At 55.2% G+C, this 19,887-nt stretch overlaps 6 protein-coding genes and 1 non-coding gene across 7 annotated transcripts; 5 read left to right on the forward strand and 2 right to left on the reverse strand.

Annotated features, from left to right (window-relative positions):
- Positions 1-373: 373 nt before the first annotated feature.
- Positions 374-2,757, reverse strand: C7974DRAFT_382578 (cytoplasmic asparaginyl-tRNA synthetase-like protein). The gene is made up of 2 exons (XM_046140687.1): positions 955-2,757; positions 374-893 (listed from the first exon to the last, which is right to left on the reverse strand). The coding sequence occupies exons 1-2, from the start codon at positions 2,553-2,555 to the stop codon at positions 767-769; spliced, it is 1,728 nt and encodes a 575-aa protein (XP_046002698.1). The 5' UTR covers positions 2,556-2,757; the 3' UTR covers positions 374-766.
- A 223-nt stretch (positions 2,758-2,980) lies between these two features.
- C7974DRAFT_299768 (DOPA-like domain-containing protein) lies at positions 2,981-3,656 on the forward strand (the record flags this gene model as incomplete). Its single annotated transcript, XM_046137769.1, has 4 exons — positions 2,981-3,051; positions 3,099-3,206; positions 3,261-3,340; positions 3,400-3,656. 4 exons carry the CDS (start codon positions 2,981-2,983, stop codon positions 3,654-3,656), a joined length of 516 nt encoding a protein of 171 aa, XP_046002699.1.
- A 292-nt stretch (positions 3,657-3,948) lies between these two features.
- C7974DRAFT_301032 (signal recognition particle, SRP14 subunit) lies at positions 3,949-4,414 on the reverse strand (the record flags this gene model as incomplete). The annotated part of the gene is made up of 2 exons (XM_046137827.1): positions 3,949-4,335; positions 4,385-4,414. 2 exons carry the CDS (start codon positions 4,412-4,414, stop codon positions 3,949-3,951), a joined length of 417 nt encoding a protein of 138 aa, XP_046002700.1.
- Positions 4,415-4,531: 117 nt separating this feature from the next.
- Positions 4,532-9,280, forward strand: C7974DRAFT_459718 (uncharacterized protein). Its single transcript, XM_046146116.1, has 16 exons — positions 4,532-4,608; positions 4,657-5,546; positions 5,577-5,777; positions 5,808-6,083; positions 6,126-6,296; positions 6,327-6,470; positions 6,501-6,563; positions 6,594-6,629; positions 6,666-6,750; positions 6,781-7,000; positions 7,031-7,097; positions 7,354-7,528; positions 7,591-7,670; positions 7,723-8,205; positions 8,253-8,474; positions 8,525-9,280. The coding sequence occupies exons 1-16, from the start codon at positions 4,551-4,553 to the stop codon at positions 9,140-9,142; spliced, it is 3,789 nt and encodes a 1,262-aa protein (XP_046002701.1). The 5' UTR covers positions 4,532-4,550; the 3' UTR covers positions 9,143-9,280.
- A 126-nt stretch (positions 9,281-9,406) lies between these two features.
- Positions 9,407-11,093, forward strand: C7974DRAFT_382592 (DNA replication regulator SLD2). The gene is made up of 3 exons (XM_046140688.1): positions 9,407-9,567; positions 9,616-10,530; positions 10,578-11,093. Exons 1-3 carry the CDS (start codon positions 9,435-9,437, stop codon positions 10,910-10,912), a joined length of 1,383 nt encoding a protein of 460 aa, XP_046002702.1. The 5' UTR covers positions 9,407-9,434; the 3' UTR covers positions 10,913-11,093.
- Positions 11,094-14,714: 3,621 nt separating this feature from the next.
- On the forward strand, positions 14,715-14,799 carry C7974DRAFT_t4. The gene has a single exon. It is a non-coding gene; the product is annotated as a tRNA-Cys (tRNA).
- Positions 14,800-17,058: 2,259 nt separating this feature from the next.
- C7974DRAFT_11097 (uncharacterized protein) lies at positions 17,059-19,658 on the forward strand. Its single transcript, XM_046134981.1, has 2 exons — positions 17,059-17,756; positions 17,803-19,658. The coding sequence occupies exons 1-2, from the start codon at positions 17,272-17,274 to the stop codon at positions 19,535-19,537; spliced, it is 2,220 nt and encodes a 739-aa protein (XP_046002703.1). The 5' UTR covers positions 17,059-17,271; the 3' UTR covers positions 19,538-19,658.
- Positions 19,659-19,887: the final 229 nt, after the last annotated feature.

Consider the following 19,887-nt stretch of genomic DNA (forward strand, 5'->3'; position numbering starts at 1 on the left):
ACACATGTCTTGGTATTTGCCCACCCTTCCTATCGCACTCCACCCTCAAAACCCCTCAGTTAGATGTCGTTCTGCCCCTTGGAGCAACCTGCGCGGATGGCGCGCACTACCCACGCCATGACTGTATTACCTCCCACGGCTCCTTGGGGCTCGCCGCTGTACCAACCTGCATAGCGAGGAGTTTGGGCCGGCACTGGCCGGCACGTTGTTTTTGCTGTCTAAGCTCTCGGCGCAGAGCTTCCAGTCTGTACCTTCTGCTTGCATATACGCAGAAGTTTGGCAACTGGCATGATATTTGGTAGATTTAGCTAGGACATCACATGGTCCTGACAGGGAAAATTGATCGAATGAAGAGTGTACCCAATCAATATCTTCTGAAGTTTTTGTGGCTATGCATTGATGACTCCAGCGCTCGAGTGAACCGAATCAGCAAGGTGCTCCCTGCGCATCGAAGCTGACGGGACACAAGAAGACACGTCACGTTACTGTATCTCGGACACGCTGTCGATACATGACGCGACAGTCCACCGAGCCAACTGTCTCACCCAACAAAGACATCACACACAATACAACTTGCGGTACGATCATTGGGCATGTCTTCTTCATTGGTGTACCTGGTGCGACGACGCGCCACACGCTGCCATGCACAATCAAAGTCAGTAGCGTCTCCCGACACCTGCCGTTGCACACTCGCAGAAGCGCGGCAGCGATGCGGCCCAAGCCACGGAACACGCCAGGCCCGACGCGTAGCATAATCACCGACTGCTCACGGCTTGCAGCGTCCGAAGTAGCGCGGATACAGGCAGCAGTCACGCACCGTATGCTGCTTGCACAACCACGCCAGGAAGCGCTCGAGACCCAGGCCGTAGCCACCGTGGGGAGAGGACCCGTACCTGGAGGGATTGTCAGCGGGGGCTCCCGAGTTAGGGAACCTCTTGGAGGGGGAGGACTTACTTGCGCTGGTCGGTGTACCAGTAGTACGTCGACGCGTCGATTCCCTCCCTTTCAAAGGCAGCCATCAACTCCTCGTTGTCGTCCATGCGCATACTTCCGCCAACAATCTCGCCGACGCCGGGCATCAAGCAGTCGACTGACTCCGTAACTCTTGGGTCGTTGGCATCCTTGAGCATGTAGAAGGCCTTGATATGGGCTGGGAAGTGTGTCAGAAAGATGGGCTTGTTGATGATATCTGTCATGCGGCGCTCGGCAGCCTCAGCGATATCGTCGCCGAACTCGTGGGGTTTGCCGTCTTCGTTCTCAATACCGTGCTCGTTGAGCCACGTGATGGCGTCCGAGTACTGCATGCGCATGAAGGGGCGCTGGGGCATCTGGAACTCCGGGTGCAGGTCCATGATGTGCTGCTTGATGACTGGGTCGGCCATGGTGACGTCGAGGACACGGCACATAACCTCTTCCAAGTGCGAGAGCAGGTCGTCGAAGTTGATGTAGTCGAGCTCGGCCTCGATGTGGGTGTACTCTGCCAGGTGGCGGCGGGTAAGCGACTTCTCAGCACGGAACGACTTCTCGATGCAGTACACATCACCCATGGAAGGGAGACAGGTCTCGAGGTAGAGTTGCGACGACTGCGTCAGGTATGCCTTCTCGTTGTAGTAGTTGAATTCAAAGAGTGTCGAACCACCCTCGACCTGAGTCTGCACGAGCGCTGGAGGCGAGACCTTGCGCAGGCGGAGCTCCTTGTAGACCTGGTTGAATGCGTACTCAACGGCGTCGCGGACGATCATGACCTTGGACGCTGTCTCTCCGCGAAGTGTGAGGTGACGGAGGTCAAGCAGTGTCGCGTGCTCGGTGTCTTTGGAAACGCGGTTGGTAATGGCGTCGTCGCCACCGGCCGCCTTCCAGATGGACGGGATCTTGTAGAAGTCTGCGTGGAGCTCGCGGTTGTTGGGAGCGTGGGCACCCTCGGGGACCTGCCTCAGCTCACCGAAAATCTCCATGGAGGTCTCGCGGGTCAGGGTGAGGGCATCGAAGGTCTCGGCCAGCTTGCCGGTGAGGACGACCTGCATGTAGCCGTATCCATCTCTTAATGTGATAAACAAGACCTTGCTCTGCTTGCGCTCGCGGTGCACGCGACCGAAGACTCTAACGCGTGTGCCCTTGACGTCCTTGCCGTCGCCCAGCGTGATCTTGCTGGAATCTGTGTCGTCCAGCTTGATACGGATGGGCGCAGGGAGGCTCTTGTCCTCCTCGAGCACGACTTTCTTGGCTTCCTCGAGCACCTCGTTGCGGGCAGCCTGCTCCTTCGCGCGCAGTGCCAGCTGCTCGCCTTCCTTCTCGGCCTTCTTCTTCAGACTTTTTGCGTAGTTGACCGCCTTCTTGAGCGCCGACTTGGCCGCATCTTTCCACTCCATGCGTGACGAGGGGTCGGCACCCTCCGCAAGCTCGCCGGTCACGCTCTTTCTTGTCTTGAACTTGGCAGCCTCGCCCTTCTGGTAGATGGCATACCCCAGCGTCTTGTAGGGCTGGCTCTCCTCACCTGTCTGCTCGGGGATGTCCTGGCCGACATCTTCGTCGATGTAGTAGGTAGCGTCCGCCATGGTGACAGCAATTGGCTATGTGTGGTGTGTCAGTGCAGCAAGCGCGTTGTTGCTCTCGAAATTATAATGTGTTCCTCTGGGAGTCACACGCGCCGCGCTGCCCCTCATTGGCCGATCTGGTACGAGTCATGTGTGACTGATAAGATACGGTCCGACACCGACATCGTTTCGTACATAGGACAGACAAGCTTTCCCAAGTGCAGAGTGAATATGATCTGATACTATCCATTCACATGATATTGTTACATGCTTGCCGCGGAACTTGCGGACTTTGAAAGCTAGAGTCTTCAGATTCAGCTACATCCGGTGCGGAATTGTGCGCGCTGACAAACAAGTCGCAATTGCGCCATGTCCTCGTAGCAACTATATCATATCATCTTTTGGACATTGCTGGACTTACCTCTGAAGTAACACAGCACAACAGTATGGCGGATCCAGGTCTCTACACGTACCCCTCCCCTCTTGACGGCTACAGGAATCTTGAGCCACTGCCAGAGTACGATCATCAACCTAGCTGATCACAAACGTACTGACAGCTATCAGTGAGAAAGCCGCAGATGGCAAATCCTACGTGAACCCGCCAGCAGAGAGAAAGAGTGACGCATACACATCTTTCGCATCGCCTATCATGAACTCAGAGGCTGGTTTTGAGTACGCAGGCTACGGCTGCCGAGTCGAGACAATATATGGCTGACCATGATTCAGTATCCATATCTATTTCCTGCAGACCGAACCAGAAGAGCTGAAATTCGCCACAGAGCTCTGGGAGCGCATACGGCGGGAATGTACGTCCGCTTGATCCGTCACCTCGGGTGGTACGAGCAGCATTAACGATTGTCATCAGTTCCCGAGCTTCGCATTTACAGAATCTGGGATAGACCACTTGGTCCGCACCCCATCGGTATGTTTGAGGTCAACCTCTTCACTCCGGAGCAGTTTGGGGCCTTTATTCCTTGGCTGGTCATCAACCGAGGACCGCTGTCAGCACTCATCCATCCTAACACAGGTGAGGAGGAGAGAGATCACACACAGAGAGCGACCTGGATGGGTCAGGCACTGCCTTTAAACCTGAGGTTGTTTAAGAAGAGGGGAACACAATGAAGCACTAGAGTAATGTACAATGTGTCGTGTCTTAACAGTATGTTATTGTGGGTATATGGCTGTACCGAAACGCGTGTTCATGACTGCACCAGATGATGGTGTGAGTTGGTTGCTCGCACAAGACTTGGTTAGTCGCGTGAGCGCTCTCTGTCTGCCTCTACACAAATGTGGTGCTGTCGCTGTTGAATTGTTGCGAGTTGCTTCTGGCGCGTGCTGTCATGCACGTATCGCGCTCTTCACGTCCATTGTATAGATCAACTTTTTGACCTCCTTGCTGCGTCCCGGAGTTTCTCTACGTCACTACCTTCTTCTTCTTCTTGTCCTTCTTGCCCTTCTTCCTATCCCTCTTCTTCAATGACGACATGCCCGCTTTGCACGTCTCTGCGTACCGTGTGTAGAAAGTGTCAATGTCACCTGGGTTGACAATCGTGCTCAGCGCGATCTTCGCAACATCTTGCCTATCGGTCCCAGCCTTCTTGTCGCTCTTGTTGTTGGATGCGCGGATCAAGACGGGTAGAGGAGCTTCCGGATGCGTGTCCCATAATGGATCATCGGCAACTTTTGTGGGTGTGGCCGGTGTCAATGCTGAGTCGAAAGTCAGGCGTTTTTGTGTGAGGTAGACGCTGCCGTGGCCTTTGGTGCGGTTGTGCTCGAAAAGGTTGGCAAGTTGAGTAAAGAACTGTGGAACGTCAGTATGCACTAAGACGGGCACTCAAAATTGCACCAACCTCGTCGTTACTGAGGTGTTCCCGCCCCATGTTGTATGTGTGTTGTGCTATATCCACCCCATGGTGGAGTGCGAGTGATGCCGCGGGGGAGGCTAACTTACTGCTAGCGCCGTCTGCGGCTCACCTTTTGAACTTTTTGTGTGGTAACCCTCGAGACGTTGACAATATGCGCCAACAGTACGGAGGGCCCAAGCTGCCTGCAGATCTACGTAACCAGTTTGGAGGTATGTGTCGCATGGCTCACAGCCTTTTTGCACGACTGACATGAACAGATCCTGCGAATCGAGGTAAGAGCAGTGGCGGGCGCAACGGACAGGTGAATCGCAAGGACCGGCGCAAAGCCGAACGAGAGCAGAAAAAGTCGCAACGAACACAACCAACAAGACCGCCGCCGCCCCCTGTAGCACATGTACAAAGCACGAAGCGAGGTGCGCCAGTGCGGCATGATGAGGAGTCTGAGGTGGATTGGGAGGAGAGCGATGACGACACAGCACCAGTGAAGGAGAAGGCAGCACCGAAGAGCATACTCAAGAAGAAGGCGCAATCTGAAGAGGAAACGACGTCTGCACCTGCCAAGGTATCTCGTGCCGTCCAGGAGCGACTCGACGAAGATGATAAGGAGATCCGCGCCCTGGAAAAGAAGCTGGGAAAGAAGAAGAAATCGACCTCAGGCGGAGATGATGGACTTGACGATATTTTCGGCGATCTAGGAGAATTCAGCGACGAGGATATGCCCGAGAATCCTGCTTCCAAGAGAAAGCGGACCGAAGACGATGACTGGTTGGCCAGTAAGAGACAAAAGGCGTTGGGAACCGTTGCTGCGCCAATGTCGGAATCGGACGACGAGGAGGAGGATGAGATAGAGAACCCCTTCTCTGAGGACGACGATGTTGACTCCGAGGACATGCTCAGCGACGACGGCGAAGATCACGACGACGCGAATAGCGAAACGGAAGACGACGAGGGCAATATCGAAAACCCATTCTCTGAAGATGAACTATCGGAGGATGAGGAGGACGAAGAACCAGCGCCGCGAATACGAGAAAATCCATACGTTGCGCCAGTAGGTGCAAACGCTGCACCAACCACGAAATACATTCCACCGGCCTTGCGAGGACCACCTTCATCTGATGTTGAAGCGCTATTACGCCTCAAGCGCCAGGTCCAGGGTCTCATCAATCGGTTGTCGGAGGCTAACATCCTTACAATCCTTAAAGATATTGAGAAGATTTATGCAACAAACCCCCGCGGTTATGTCAACACAACACTGATCGATCTGTTGATTGACATGCTTTCGGATCCATCAGCACTTCTGGAGTCTTTCATAATCCTGCATGCCGGTTTCATCGCAGCGGTCTACAAGGTCATTGGGCCAGACTTCGGTGCTCAAATTGTGGAGCGCATCGTCGCCGAGTTCGACAAGCATTATCAGCCAAACAAAAATGGCGTCGGGAAACACACCACAAACCTCATGTCTGTGGTGTCTGAGCTTTACACATTCCAAGTCATCGGCAGCAACATTGTCTTTGACTACATCCGGTTCTTCCTGAATGAGCTTTCTGAGATAAACACAGAGCTTCTTCTGAGGATCGTTCGCGCGGCAGGCCCGCAATTACGACAAGACGACCCGACTGCACTCAAGGACATTGTAGTCCTGCTACAAAAGTCTGTAGCGAGCGTGGGCCAACAAAACCTGCCGGTCCGAACTAAGTTCATGATCGAGACCATCAATGATCTCAAGAACAACAAGATGAAGACGGGCATTGCCGGCGCTTCCATCACCAGAGAACGTACAACCCAGATGAAGAAGCAGCTGGGCACACTGAACGCGAGGAATCTCAAAGCGACTGAGCCGTTACGGGTCGGCTTGAAGGACATCAGAGATACAGACAAAGTGGGCAAGTGGTGGCTAGTGGGTGCTAGTTGGCGTAACCAGGCCCAGAACGATGTGTCTATAGATCAAGATAAGAGGCCGAATAGCGAACAAGCCAAGACCGAAGAGGAAGAGGATGAAGATGGCGAAGTCGACCTTGTCCAGCTTGCCCGAGAGCAGCGTATGAACACCGACGTGCGCCGAGCTATCTACGTCTCCATTATGTCTGCAACCGATTTCAAGGATGCGCAGATACGCTTGAATAAGCTGAACCTCAAGAAAGCACAAGAAATCGAGATACCGAAGGTTATCATCCACTGTGCCGGGGCAGAGAAGACATATAACCCCTATTATACCATACTGGCACGAAAGGTATGTTCGGACCACAAAACACGGAAGAGCTTTCAGTTTGCACTCTGGGACATTTTCAAGAGTCTTGGAGAGAACCAGGACGGTGGCGCAGAGTCGGACGACGAGACGGACAACAGTAACGGTGTGTCATTGCGGAAGCTCGTCAATCAAGGCAAGCTCTATGGTACACTGGTCGCAAAACGGGTGATGTCCATCACCTGCCTCAAAAACCTCAACTTCCCGTATCTGCAGCCAAAGACCAAGACGTTCGTGGAGATTATGCTGGTCACGGCGATTCTCGAGACGCAGAAGGGCGCAAATGGCGACAAGAAGGAAACAGCTCTTTTGCAGACATTCGTTGAAGTAGATCAAGCACCTGAGATGGTGGCAGGGTTGCAATTCTTCCTGAAGAAGGTCGTCAGTAAGACAAACATCGTTGAGAAGTCAGAGAAAGAGACGGTCAAGTGGGGGTGCAAAGCTGCCATCAGCGTGTTGAACAGGATTTTGGCCACAACAACATTAGAAGAAGACTAGATACCATTTTGAATAACCGACCAGTTCGATGCAATTCTTCCGTATCTTCCGTGTGATCTTCGCCATGCTTCTTGCGAGGCTTAAGGCTGACCAATAGCGCCACACCGACGCCAACCGCCGCAGCTTTCCCGGCCGAGTTCGTCTCCACAAAACGAGACGAGTTCAACAACCTCCAGTTCCACCACCCTTCCATTGACGTCCGTCATCGCAGCTGTGCCACCGCAGCTTCTTCTGGATTACAGTTCCGTCCGCCCATCTCACAATGTTCCGGTCTCTGGCTCCCCGCGCCGTGCAGAGGGTGACACGGCCCGTCTCGAACAGCACATTCTGCGCATCCAACATCTACTTCCAGAACAGGTTACGACGAGGCTTTGCGTCGGAAGCTGGTACGCCAAGCTCCGTGGAGATCAATGGCAACAAGTGGGAGCATGCGCTGACTGCCGGACAGAGGAGAAGGATCTGGTCATCGTTGGTGGCGGTGTCGCGGGCTATGTCGCAGCTATCAAGGCTGGACAGGCCGGCCTGAAGGTGCGGAGCACCGCTGCAAGCACATCACAGGCAGCAGCTAACACAAGCACAGGTCGCCTGCGTCGAGAAGCGCGGCTCCCTCGGAGGAACCTGCTTGAACGTCGGCTGCATTCCCTCCAAGTCCCTCCTGAACAACTCGCACCTTTACCACCAGATCCTCCACGACACCAAGGGCCGCGGTATTGAGGTCGGCGATGTCAAGCTCAACCTCCCCGCTATGATGAAGGCGAAGGAGACCTCGGTCTCTGGTCTGACCAAGGGTATTGAGTTTCTTTTCAAGAAGAACAACGTCGAGTACATCAAGGGCACTGGCGCGTTCCAGGACGAGCACACCATCGCCGTCAACCTTGTTGATGGTGGCGAGACTCAAGTCCGCGCCAAGAACGTCCTCATTGCCACTGGTTCTGAGGCCACACCTTTCCCCGGCCTTACTATCGATGAGCAGAGGGTCATTACCTCCACTGGCGCTATCGCGCTCCAGGAGGTCCCCAAGAAGATGGTCGTCATTGGTGGCGGTATCATCGGTCTTGAGATGGTAGGCGAACTGCGAACATAATCAGAGTTCTGCTGACAACAATACAGGCCTCTGTCTGGTCGCGTCTCGGCTCTGAAGTCACTGTTGTTGAGTTCTTGGGCCAGATTGGTGGCCCCGGTATGGACAACGAGATCGCCAAGAATGCTCAGAAACTGCTCAAGAAGCAGGGCTTGAACTTCAAGCTCAACACCAAGGTCACCGCTGGCGAGGTTTCCGCGCAGGGCATCAAGGTCAACGTTGAGGCCGCCAAGGGTGGCAAGCCTGAGTCTGTAAGTCGAGAACCGCGTTCTACCCTGCAATCGACACTAACATGTCACAGCTTGATGCTGACGTCGTCCTCGTCGCTATCGGTCGTCGTCCTTACACTGCTGGCCTTGGTCTTGACAACGTCGGTCTTGAGACCGACGACCGCGGCCGCCTGATTATCGACCAGGAGTACCGCACCAAGATTCCTCACATCCGTGCCATCGGTGACGTTACCTTCGGTCCTATGCTTGCCCACAAGGCCGAGGAGGAGGCTGTCGCTGTCATCGAGTACATCACCAAGGGCCATGGCCACGTCAACTACGGCGCCATTCCGTCGGTCATGTACACTCACCCCGAAGTTGCCTGGGTCGGTCAGAACGAGCAGGAGCTCAAGGAGGCCGGCGTTAAGTACAACATCGGAAGCTTCCCCTTCTCCGCCAACTCGCGTGCGAAGACTAACATCGACGCTGATGGTATGGTCAAGATCCTTGCGGACGCCCAGACTGACAGGATATTGGGCATTCACATCATCGGCCCCAACGCTGGTGAGATGATTGCCGAGGGCACCCTTGCTCTCGAGTATGGCGCTAGCTCAGAGGATGTTGCACGAACATGTCACGCTCACCCTACGCTTGCTGAGGCGTTCAAGGAGGCTGCTATGGCCACCTACGACAAGGCCGTCCACTACTAGATTCCCGGTTTCAAGGTATGGGGTTTTCTTTCAGCATCAGCGGCATGAATTATCGAGCTCTCGAGCGGGGAGTTGTGAATAGTACCCTGTAATATATCTGATGCAATGCTTGTTAAAGAAGAAATGCAATCGTTGAAGAGTTAATATATGCAACCTTGTTAAAGTGGTTTGCGCGTGGTAGGGCTGAGACCCCTGTTAGTCTCTCGCGTGCGCGTGCTCGACGCGTCCGTCCCGCGATCTTCAAGTTGGGCTCCACATCGTCATCAACCACGTTGACACCACACAACACGCGATGAGCATAACAGATATTGAGCAGCGCTGCAACGCACTACGAAATGACCTCAAGGCCTGGGAGAAACAGTTTGCCTCGCAACATAATGGCAGCAGAGCTGGGCGCGAGGACATCAAGGCCGACGTTGTAATTTGTATGCAGGCACATCCTCTGTCTTCCGGCATGTACTGACTAGCGTCAGCACAGAAGTACAAAGAATACAATAAGTTAAGAGCGCAGCCGGCTACGAAATCAGCCCCTCGGACGCCGTCGAAACGAACAGCGAGCCGTAAGCAGGCGGTTGACGTCGCCCAAACTCCCAAAGCACCACTCCTTACACCCCTAAAGCGCAAGAGGGAAGAAACCGTGCATGCGGAGGAGGTGGGAGCAGTGTCTGAGTACCTTTCGCCACAGGGTCCCGCATTCATTGGACCTACCCCACAACGAGATGGCATAGTTTTGGGGCTCTTCGACAGTCTATCCGCAGAAACACCAAGCAAGCGTCGAATCATTTTCGGCGAAATCGAACCAAACCTCTTCCAGACGCCTACCAAGAAGGACACAGAAGAAGTCGCAAGCGAGACATCATCGGCATCGAGGATAAGAGGGGATCGAACGCCGCTGTCCATCACCAAGAGGAACCTCTTCAACCAGTTCGTTACACCAAAGAAGAGAAGCCTTGATGAAGAGGGTACACCGACTTCTGCGTTGAAGGGCCTGGCTACACCAGCGTTTCTGAGAAGAGATAATGCGCTAGACAGGATTGAGGAAGCGGATGAGATCACGCCGCGTGTGGCACCAGCGCCGTGGAAGAGGAGAGGTATGGTAAGAAGCCTCAGCGCTATGATACAAAGCATGCGGAAAGACGAGGACGACAGGTTGGATGAAGAGGCGGATATCATGCGTGAGTTGGAGATGGAAGAAGAGGTGTTGCCAGCCCCAGGCAGACCAAGAGTAGCACACGTGCAAGTTGCGGATAGCCAGGCAGAGATGCCCCTGGGCCCCGACCGCGGGTCTGAGTCTGAGGAGGAAGTCGAAGAAGAAGCCGGACCTGATGGCAAGCCGAGGAGAGTATGGAAGAAGAAGGGTCTAAAGCGGCAGACGCGACGCACAAATCGTGAGTTAGGCGTATTGATCTTGGATCACCTTTACTGATTTTGACAGTGCGGCCCAATGGTGCGAAGCCGAAACCCATCCCGGAATTTCAACACGACGAAGACTCTGGCACTGAGCCAAACACGATACCAGAAACAGGGGGGCAAGCAGATTTGGAGTCTGCTGAGTGTGATTCAGACTATGCGAGCGATGTCTCACACTCAGAGAGGAAGCGCAAAGTGCCTGCAAACAAAGTGGTCAAGCCGACTGAGAAGCAGGAAGGTGTGGTTGAAAAAGTGAAAAGGAAGATCGCAGCTACTGCTCATGCAAACTACCAACGATTGAAGATCAAGGGCAAGGGCGGGAATGGCGGAAACCCAAAAGGAAGATATGGTAGGAGATGAATGAGGTTATCTATTCTATGGACAGATCATCCTTATCAGCCCCATGAAGAAAGTTATGATGCTGCTCGTTGCCTGATCGTCCTTCGAGTGAGACAGTGTGACCATGCAGGTCATCCGCACCAATGGGGGGAGCAACGGACATGGCCTTGATCATCATATCTAGAGCTTGTTGCTTGTAATTTCCTTGAAATCAGTCCTTACACCACAGCAATTATGGCATATATTCGAAACCGCATGTTTGAAGGATACAGCACGTCGTATGCCCATGCGGAGGTCTCCAGTGCATCATCGGGTCTTGGCAGTCGACCTCCGCCGTGCCCGAGCTTCCACCGCCCGCCAGCGGCAACAATCACTACACCTCTAAGCTCACTGCACGCTACATCGCCCATCCACGCAACTACAAGCCCTCTATCGCCCTTCGCACAAATACAGATAACGTCCGTCATCATGGCCGAGAAAGAACTACACTCTGCTCTTCAGCACCTCCACCAGACGCTCCAGTCGCGCAACTATCAGCAAGCCACAGCACTGCTGTCCAAAGCGAAGATGGCACTTCTCCAGCTCAACGCCCTGATCCCGCAGGAAAAGACCCCGAAGAAGCAACTCCAAGCTGCTCGCGAAACGCTCGAGCTTGGCGCCATCATCTCCATCCGCCTGAAGGACACCGTCTCTTTCACGCGCTACTTCCAGCAGCTGCAGCCCTTTTACGCGCTGCCAGCTTCCACTCTGCCAAAAGACGGAAGCCAGGCTAGCAAGGTCACAGGGCTCTATCTCCTGTTGCTGCTGAGTGAGGGCGACTACGCGGGATTTCACACATTGCTCGAGACATTGGAGGTGGCAGCGGCACAGGAGGGCAAGGGCCTCGAGGACGATCAGTTCATCCAGTATCCGATAAGGCTAGAGCAGGCACTTATGGAAGGCAGCTACGACAGGGTGTGGGGTGAGACAAAGGGCGAGAGGGTGCCGAGTGACGAGTTCGGCATGTTCTCAGAGGTGAGTCCTAGCACTGACGCTGCGGATAGTCCTCCAGAGCGACTGCTAATATCCCCAGATCCTCATCGGCACAATTCGCAAGGAGATCGCCTCCTGCAGCGAGCGCGCATACCCCTCAATCCCCATCTCCGATGCCAAATCCCTGCTATTTCTCGATTCGGAAGGCAGCGTTGTCAGCTTCGCGCGCGAGTCCGGCTGGGTCGTCAAGGATGGCCGGATATACTTCCCCCAGCAGGAGGACGACTACCAGAGCAAGGACATTCTAGTCACAAGTGACCAGGTCATCGAGAACACATTGGGATACGCCCGAGAGCTGGAGATGATCGTCTAACAGTGGGTGGTCGGACGGGGAAGCAGAAAACACGTGCATGGCACTGTACACTACATGGGGGCGTTGCTTGCAGCCTAGCATAGACGAATCACGATGAACGGCATCAATGAACAGACATGATGACTTCACGATTGGAGGGCACGGCTGGTGCTCGACTGATGTGCTGATCTACAGTAAGACCGTGCAGAGATCGATAACTGCACGAATGCGCATATGGCTTGACATCCTTCATGGTTTTGATGTTCGTGTAAGCAACATCCTGCAGGTCCTCTACGTTCAGTAGTATGAGTGGGTCGGCTGTTGTTCACTGGCCTGTTATCGGGCAGCTTACCTTCGAAATTCCATGCTACATACAGAATGTAGGATCTCGATCAGATGAGCAAAAACTTTACCAAAGCAGTTTGAGTGACGTGAAGTTTACCATCAGCTCAGTGACAGTCTTGAGTTTGCTTCGACAGACCTATCCAAACTCCTTCCAAGGTCATGGGAAGACGGAATCTGGAGTACGAACTCGAAGTAACCGGACGATACCTGCTTCGGTGGCCGTCCACTCGCGCAGACGAATCCCAGGACTGGCATGGCTGAGAGCAAGACCTCGCCCAAATGTCTATGTTATTATTCCGCCAAGTTTCACTGCAACATAGTTTTGCTCATTTGCCAGGACATGGCAGCCTGGTTGAAGGGTATGTTCATCGTGTTTTCGTATCAGCGTTTGCTCTTGTATCTGATTATAGAGGAAAAGTTCATCACTCTGTATTGCGGGATAAGCGAGTGCTCGGAGCCCACCTGCCTTGTCCCTGAGCCGAAAGCTATCTGCGATGCTCGGGAAATGCCGCAAGTGGCATGAAGCCTACGATGCGTGTCGATATGTCAACAGACGCGATCCCTCGGAAGCTTGCCTTTCCATGATGTCGTCCGGACTGCTGAGGCCGGTGGCCTACGTAAGTGGTCCGAGATAGGGGCCATATTGAAACCACATTCATTCGTCTTGCAGCGCGAGCTTATGAGCTCAAATATATAAACCGTATTCAATTGTCTGTACACGTGATGTGACTTCTGACTTCTCGGGTGGGTAGAATTGACCTGTGGAAGACGTTGGATTGAGCTGTAGAAGGCACCATGTGAGGCCATGATGGCATCTGCCAAAATTGTCGAAAGGTGACGCGAAAAAGCTCAGACGATCGAGTTATTCACCTCTTGTTGCATCTCTCGCCCTTGCCTTTTTCTTTGTGTCTAGATGGAGTCACTCGATTGTCCTTGTGCAGCCTGTTAAATGTAATAAAGTTGAGTTGGACCCTACAATGTGCTCAAGATTCTTAAAACCTTAAATGCTTGGATTTTTTATCTTACCTGACCTAATGCACGACGAAAACAGGAGCAGAACAAGTCACGATTCTAATGTCATATGTTGGTATCGTGCAGAAATATTCGTACCAGCTACAGTAGCCTAGTACTTCTCGTTACTGTTCTTAACAACAGAAGTCACGCACAAAATTTGTAAGTCGCAGGTAGATTGTAGGGTGTTGGAAGTTGGAACACGGATCCGATGTTTCGTGGCCGTGCGCACTAGCGCGCCGGCCTATCGGAGCCGTAAATGCACTTCAACGAACTGGTGATGTGTACAGTATACACCAAATTTTTCTGGCTCGGAACATACAGCAAGAAAAGTAGTACATGCTTTAGATTTTGAAACAAACCTTTCATGTGCGGTGCTAGATTCGAAATAGGCCGATATATGATAGGATGACTGCCGCTGTCAGCACCCAAACTCACCTCTTCTCACCTTCGAAGAATCCAGGTCAATTCTATCGCAGCCAACAAGCCGCACAAGTATGACAGAATAGAACTATTCTCTCGCATGCAGAAAAAGTTTGATCAGATTGTTACTTTCTTGTCTGATACCGTTTTGCCGAGTGGCTACTAGGACATGCCGGGTGCACCATATACTGTCTTACCTACTCTTGGAGCTTCCCAGGTTCCAAGTCGGATTGAACCATCGCCGCTACTTCTTTCGAATTACAGCTCCTGCTGCTTCCCTTCGTGCTGCGTCTCTTTGGACTAAACTATAATTATTATTCATTGGTTTACTAACCTACTCTGACACATGTTTTTATATATGTATTAAAAGTCCGGCTTAAGTCCAATCGCACGTGTGCATACAAGGACTCTATGATCCGGATAAGTCCAGTTGTATATCCCCGCTCGGACCATCTGCTGTGCAAAGCGTTGTTATGGTGTTGGTCAGGACAGGTCTATCAAAATCTTGTGCCGCGGGTAACTCGAGCAATAGACGCCCCCCCGACCCAAGAATTTGACGTTGCAATCCCCTGGTCACCTTCTACGCTCGGGCCAACAACTACACCGCCGTTCCGGCTGGTGTTGGTTTCTGGCCACTCCCACTCCCAGACACCTTTTCCTTCGTAACTCCGTCAATATATAATCTTTTTGCATCATTCTTTTCATCAAATAAACGAAAAGGCGCCGGTAACTCAGTGGTAGAGTGTAGGATTGCAGCTTCGCGCAGTAAATCCCGAAGTCATGAGTTCGACTCTCATTCAGCGCTTTCTTTTTGAGCTCGAAGACGCCCCCTCGCCGGCAGGGCTGGAGGAATCTGGAGCAGTAACTCTTCTCTTTTGCTAGGACAAAGACATTGGGAGCAAGACCGAGACTACCTCGTGTGGGTCGTCCTTCGGTGGTGACGGCTAGAGAATAGTGACGAATAGAGATGAACGAAACACGGAAGCTGAGTTTGATTGAACGTGTGTACGATTTATTACACTTCAAACTACCAGGTTCCGACTCGACGTTTGAAAGGCCATGCGGAGCTGTGCCGCTAAGATTCAGGCCCGCCTCTATCAGCAAAGTCAACACCATGCAAGCATGCAGCCATGGGCGCCACAGGCTCATGTGATGGCGGCTGACCGCTGCTTTTGTTTCGCTAGCTAGCGCGAGGTTGCATGAGCTGGTGGCGTGCATATCCACTGAGTGTTTCATGTGCGCTGCCGGCTGGCTTTCCTTGCGTACTGCAGAGCAGCAGCAACAGCAGCGATACATGGCACGTCAAACATCACGAGACAAGCACTATCGAGGTCACTGCACAGGGCACGGCGATATGGGATACGGACGACGAGGCGAGAGCATGCGTGTATCATGGTGGTACTCTGCAAACCTTGTTGGTGGACGGAGGTGTGGGTGGCCACGATGGCCCTGGATGCGCATCAAAGACGGCCATCAGATGACCGCGGGAGGAGTTAGCAGGGAGGAGTTAGCAGAGGCCAGGCTAGCTCGTGGTAGCGTTCCACCGATTCGACTGTCAGGAACGTTTGGCTCGTCCCGATCTGGCGTTCGGTGTCGAGGCTCGCGTCGTCGACGAGGGCGCGCACGGGCAGCAGCGGCAGGTCGGTGCCGACTGGCGACTGGCGGCTGGCGACTGACGACACCCGGCTGGCGTGTGCAAGGCCACAAGCCGAGCGCGCGACGGACGCAGGTCTCAGGCTGCGGCAGTCGACGCTGGTCTCGCCGCGCGAACGGGGATTTCGTGGGCACGGCCGGCTCTACCACGGCTGCTAGCGTTCGCTTCGGCAAGGTACAAAGGTACAACTGGGCGTGTGGGGATGGACTCGAGCGCCCCCTTGCAGCGGCGCGTGTAGCTTGCAGCAGGCGGGCTGGACGGCCAATGGCTGGCTCGGGGCGCCGTCAGCGTCGCTCGGGCGATCCACGCCATGCTCGCAGCAGGCCGCAGCACGGCGCAGCTCGAGTGGCAGCAGGCTGCGTCGCTGCGACGTGCTTACGCTGGACGGCTCTCCTCAGACGAGCGGGCCTGTTGGGACGCAGCGGGCAGGCGAGACGGTCGTCGCAAGCGCCTGACGGTGCATGTGAAACGCGGCAGCCCGCCCCAAGGGCAGCTGTGGTTTCGTCATCACTGCCGAGCTGGCTGCCGTCGCCGGCGCTGCCTGGCCGTCTGCATTGCTGCACTGCTGCACAAGACGAGACGAGGGCGGCCAGGGCAGGCAGGGCCGCAGAGGCAGGGCAGCAAGGGCAGGCCGGCGACGCCTCGGCACTGGCTGCACGGGCACTGGCGGGCACTGGCAGGCACTGGCGGGCACTGGCAGGCACTGGCAGCTCTGGCTGGCACTGGCCGGCTCTGGCTGTAGCTCTGGCTCTGGCAGCGCCTCCTCGCCTGCTCGTCTGCCCCGCCCACAGCGCGTCCTGCGACGTCCCGGGCGTGGCCGCTTGCGTCCAGGGCGGCGAGCGCGCAGCTTACCAAACACACCAGAGCAGCGCCCCAGAGCAGCGCCAGAGCAGCGCCAGAGCAGCGCACCAGCGCAGCTGCAGCCAAGCCACGTCTGCGCCCGACGGCGCTCGTGCAGATCCACCGCTCACCAAGCTGTTCTCGGGTGCAGGCAGCGGTGCTTGTGGATCCGCCTCCAAACCCCGTCGCCAGCCCAGCCCAGCTCCAGGGCGCGACAAGGCCGCTAGCCCGCCTGCCTGTCCGTGCCTCACCAACCCCTCCAGCGAACAATTCGGCGGCCCTTGGTGTTTTCGTCGTCTCGCCGTGGCCGTCCCGCCTCCTGCACGACACTGTCTTTGGCCTCACCCGCCGTGCTAGCCCTCTGCGACCCAGAGCCGCATTCCACCACGCCCGCCCTGTCCACACCCACCCGCCCTCGCGCTCCGCCTGCCTGCTGCGTGCTGTGCTGCGTGCTGCGTGCTGCGTGCTGCGCTGCGTGCGTCGAGTCCGCGCTCGCCGCCCGCCTGATCGCGCACGCCAAACTCCGGCCTTCCGTCGCCCTGCTGCTGCTCGACTGCTGCCCGCCTGCTGTCCGCCTGCTGCCCGCCGTGCGCAGCCTCTCCGTCGCGCCCTGCGTCCGGATGTGGCCCCGACACGGCTCTCCATTCGTCATCACACCCGTTTCAGCCCGCCTGCCCCCGTGTCAGGCACGCTGAACCGCCGTCGACCGCACCCTTGCCGTGACTGCTCCCGCGAACCACCGCCGCACCTGCCTCCCGCCACCCCACCGCCGACCAGCCCAGCATGTCGGCCTTCCACGCCGTCAACACCACCCTGACCGTGCGTGACCCGCTGCCGGCACGCTCTGGCGAAGAGACGAACCCCACCACCCCTCGGCCCGATGCCCGCTTCCAGAAGGACCTGAGGACCGCCGACGACGCCAAAGCAGAGGACCCTTCGCTCAAAACCCCGACCCGCAACAGCTTCGTCGGCATTGCCGGCCAGCGGCCCTTGCCCTCCGAGCCCTTCGAGCCCGCGCGCGAACTGAGCGAGACGCCCTCGACCAAGAGCAACCTGAGCAGAGGGCAGTCGCACGCCTCGGTCGACACAACAGAAGACGTGCACATGGGCGACGAGGACGACGACAAAGACGGGTCGGACAACGAAAGCGTGACCAGCGAGAACGGCAGACCGTCCAAGAAGAAAAAGGGCCAGCGTTTCTTCTGCACCGAGTTCCCGCCATGCAATCTGAGCTTCACGCGAAGCGAGCATCTGGCCAGGCATATCCGGTACGTCTGGAAGCGAACACTTGAGCTCCAGTGCTAACGACCGTAGGAAACATACCGGTGAACGGCCATTCCAATGTCACTGCTCGCGACGCTTCTCGCGACTCGACAACCTTCGACAACACGCTCAGACTGTCCACGTAAACGAGGATATTCCTGCCGAGTCCCTTGCTGCGACCGGCACAAGGTTTCAGAGACAGATTCGGACGGACCGGGTCAGGCCTCCCGGCCCTCGCTCCCGAGCAAACACGCTTGGGAGTATGGGCGGACACAGCAGAGGTCATAGCAGGAACCTCTCCACTTCGAGTATCACATCGACTATCTCGGCCATGAGCGTGACACAATCCCCAGATGCTAGGCGCCGACCTCCCCCGCTTGCCATGGCTAGCGATGATTCCGCGAGAGCTCGATTATCACTTCAAACCATGGAAGCTTATAATCCGCCGCTGATGGGTAGCCCGGGCCCTCAAATCGTCGACTACGATTCGCAATCCAACGCCCCTACAACACCTACGTCCGCCACCTACTCTGGGATCGCAGGCAGCCCTGCGCAGTTCGGTTCGGCAATGCAATCACCGGCATCCACGTCCTCCAGGCCAGTCTCTTGGGCAGGCCCACCACCCGGACGTCGCTTGTCTAACAGCAATCCCTTTTCAGGACCACCTGGTCAAGCGCCTCCACCGCACATGTCTCCCCTTCCCTCGTCAGCCGCCTCCACTTTCTCTACTCAAAGCAGCGTATACGCAAGTCCTGTCGTTTCGAATTTCCCGGGCCAGAGAAGGGAATCAAACGCAGATGCAGACTGGAGAAGACGAACGTGGCATCCGGGAACATACACTGGACCTCGGCCAGCTACGAGTGGACTCGGCTACCATCAGACACCCGATGCGGACCGACCATCATACACATCACAACCTGCTGCCTCTCAGACCAGGCTTCCCGGTATCGAGAGTTTTGACTATGCGCCTCCTCCACCAGCACTATCACGCCCTCTGCAAGGCCCCCCGCACACAGACGCACTGCAGCGGCCCCTTACGTTCCAGGCACCGATTGAGCCTCTGCCAGGCGTTGGCCACAGAAAACGCATGAGTGTCTCCTGGGAGGATACTATGCAAAGGGGCATCAATCGCTTAGACATTACTGGTTCAGCCTCCCCGCGTGAATCCTGGTCGCAGTATTCTCCCAACGCACAGCCAGCTGCACCGCGACCTATGACTGCACCGCATGGCTACTTCAATCATCACCAGCCGATTCATGTACCCCAGCCCCTGCAGATCCACCCCGCTGATTCAGCACGTAGCTCTCAGGAAGTGCCTGCCACACCTCGTAAGAACAAAAGGCAGGCCTGGTATAATGGTCCCGTCAGTCAACCTGTCACCCAGCCGGTGCGAGCTATGCAGCGTACGTCTCCAGAGGACTCGAGCAGCAGTGAAGGTATCCCTACTCCAGGCAACACTACCATGAGCGAATACCACCCTGCAATTGTTCATAGCAATGGTTTCGTCGAGGCACACCCTCCAGGCGCTCACATGGAGGACTACAAGCTTGCAGCTTCGATCATGGACAGACCACACCCGCTCCACAGCGGCCATCAATCTTACCACAGACACACCCTCTCTAACTCAAGCTCAAGCTCAAGCTATCGACCCCAACGCGAGCCAGAGAGAGGGCCCCCGATGTTTGGTCAACCTCTGCCTCCACAAGGTGTCAATGACATGAGAAGACTGGATGCACTTGTAGCTGTCGCGACTGGTGAGCACCAAGCCGTTGAAAACCGATCTTGAAGCATTCTCCAGTCAACATCTCCTCTCCAATCATCCATCTCACATACGAAGTTACGGCCACGGAACAACTAACGAACCTTTCTGATCTAACGCTCCGATATACATCTCCAACTTGGTTCAATACCACACAACACCTCGTTTCGCATTTGATCTCGCCGAAGGAGAAGACACCTTTCGATGATACCCTGGGTAGACATGATCTACTCGTATTTCGGATACCCGAGACGGCATTATGTTTGCATCAATGCAACCATTCAGCATTTGCATGATGATTTTCTGCTTGACGATTAGCATTGCGCCACTGGCTTTCAGGCCTTGGGATATACCAAATCGATGACAGCGGGCGTTTG

This window comes from Boeremia exigua, assembly GCF_020726555.1.
Source record: "Boeremia exigua strain MPI-SDFR-AT-0100 chromosome Unknown C7974scaffold_1, whole genome shotgun sequence".
Taxonomy (NCBI): Eukaryota; Fungi; Ascomycota; class Dothideomycetes; order Pleosporales; family Didymellaceae; genus Boeremia; species Boeremia exigua.

What these genes read in the sequence shown, in the direction of transcription:
- C7974DRAFT_382578 (XM_046140687.1), bottom strand. Translation starts at nt 2,555, where the DNA reads ATGGCGGACGCTACCTACTACATCGACGAAGATGTCGGCCAGGACATC. An exon ending in TGGTACACCGACCAGCGCAA is followed by an intron (nt 894 to 954) that starts GTAAGTCCTCCC and finishes CAATCCCTCCAG; the next exon opens with GTACGGGTCCTCTCCCCACG.
- C7974DRAFT_459718 (XM_046146116.1), top strand. Translation starts at nt 4,551, where the DNA reads ATGCGCCAACAGTACGGAGGGCCCAAGCTGCCTGCAGATCTACGTAAC. An exon ending in TCTACGTAACCAGTTTGGAG is followed by an intron (nt 4,609 to 4,656) that starts GTATGTGTCGCA and finishes TGACATGAACAG; the next exon opens with ATCCTGCGAATCGAGGTAAG. An exon ending in GCACCTGAGATGGTGGCAGG is followed by an intron (nt 7,001 to 7,030) that starts GTTGCAATTCTT and finishes GAAGGTCGTCAG; the next exon opens with TAAGACAAACATCGTTGAGA.
- C7974DRAFT_382592 (XM_046140688.1), top strand. Translation starts at nt 9,435, where the DNA reads ATGAGCATAACAGATATTGAGCAGCGCTGCAACGCACTACGAAATGAC. An exon ending in CAAGGCCGACGTTGTAATTT is followed by an intron (nt 9,568 to 9,615) that starts GTATGCAGGCAC and finishes GACTAGCGTCAG; the next exon opens with CACAGAAGTACAAAGAATAC. An exon ending in GCAGACGCGACGCACAAATC is followed by an intron (nt 10,531 to 10,577) that starts GTGAGTTAGGCG and finishes TGATTTTGACAG; the next exon opens with TGCGGCCCAATGGTGCGAAG.
- C7974DRAFT_11097 (XM_046134981.1), top strand. Translation starts at nt 17,272, where the DNA reads ATGTCGGCCTTCCACGCCGTCAACACCACCCTGACCGTGCGTGACCCG. An exon ending in CATCTGGCCAGGCATATCCG is followed by an intron (nt 17,757 to 17,802) that starts GTACGTCTGGAA and finishes TAACGACCGTAG; the next exon opens with GAAACATACCGGTGAACGGC.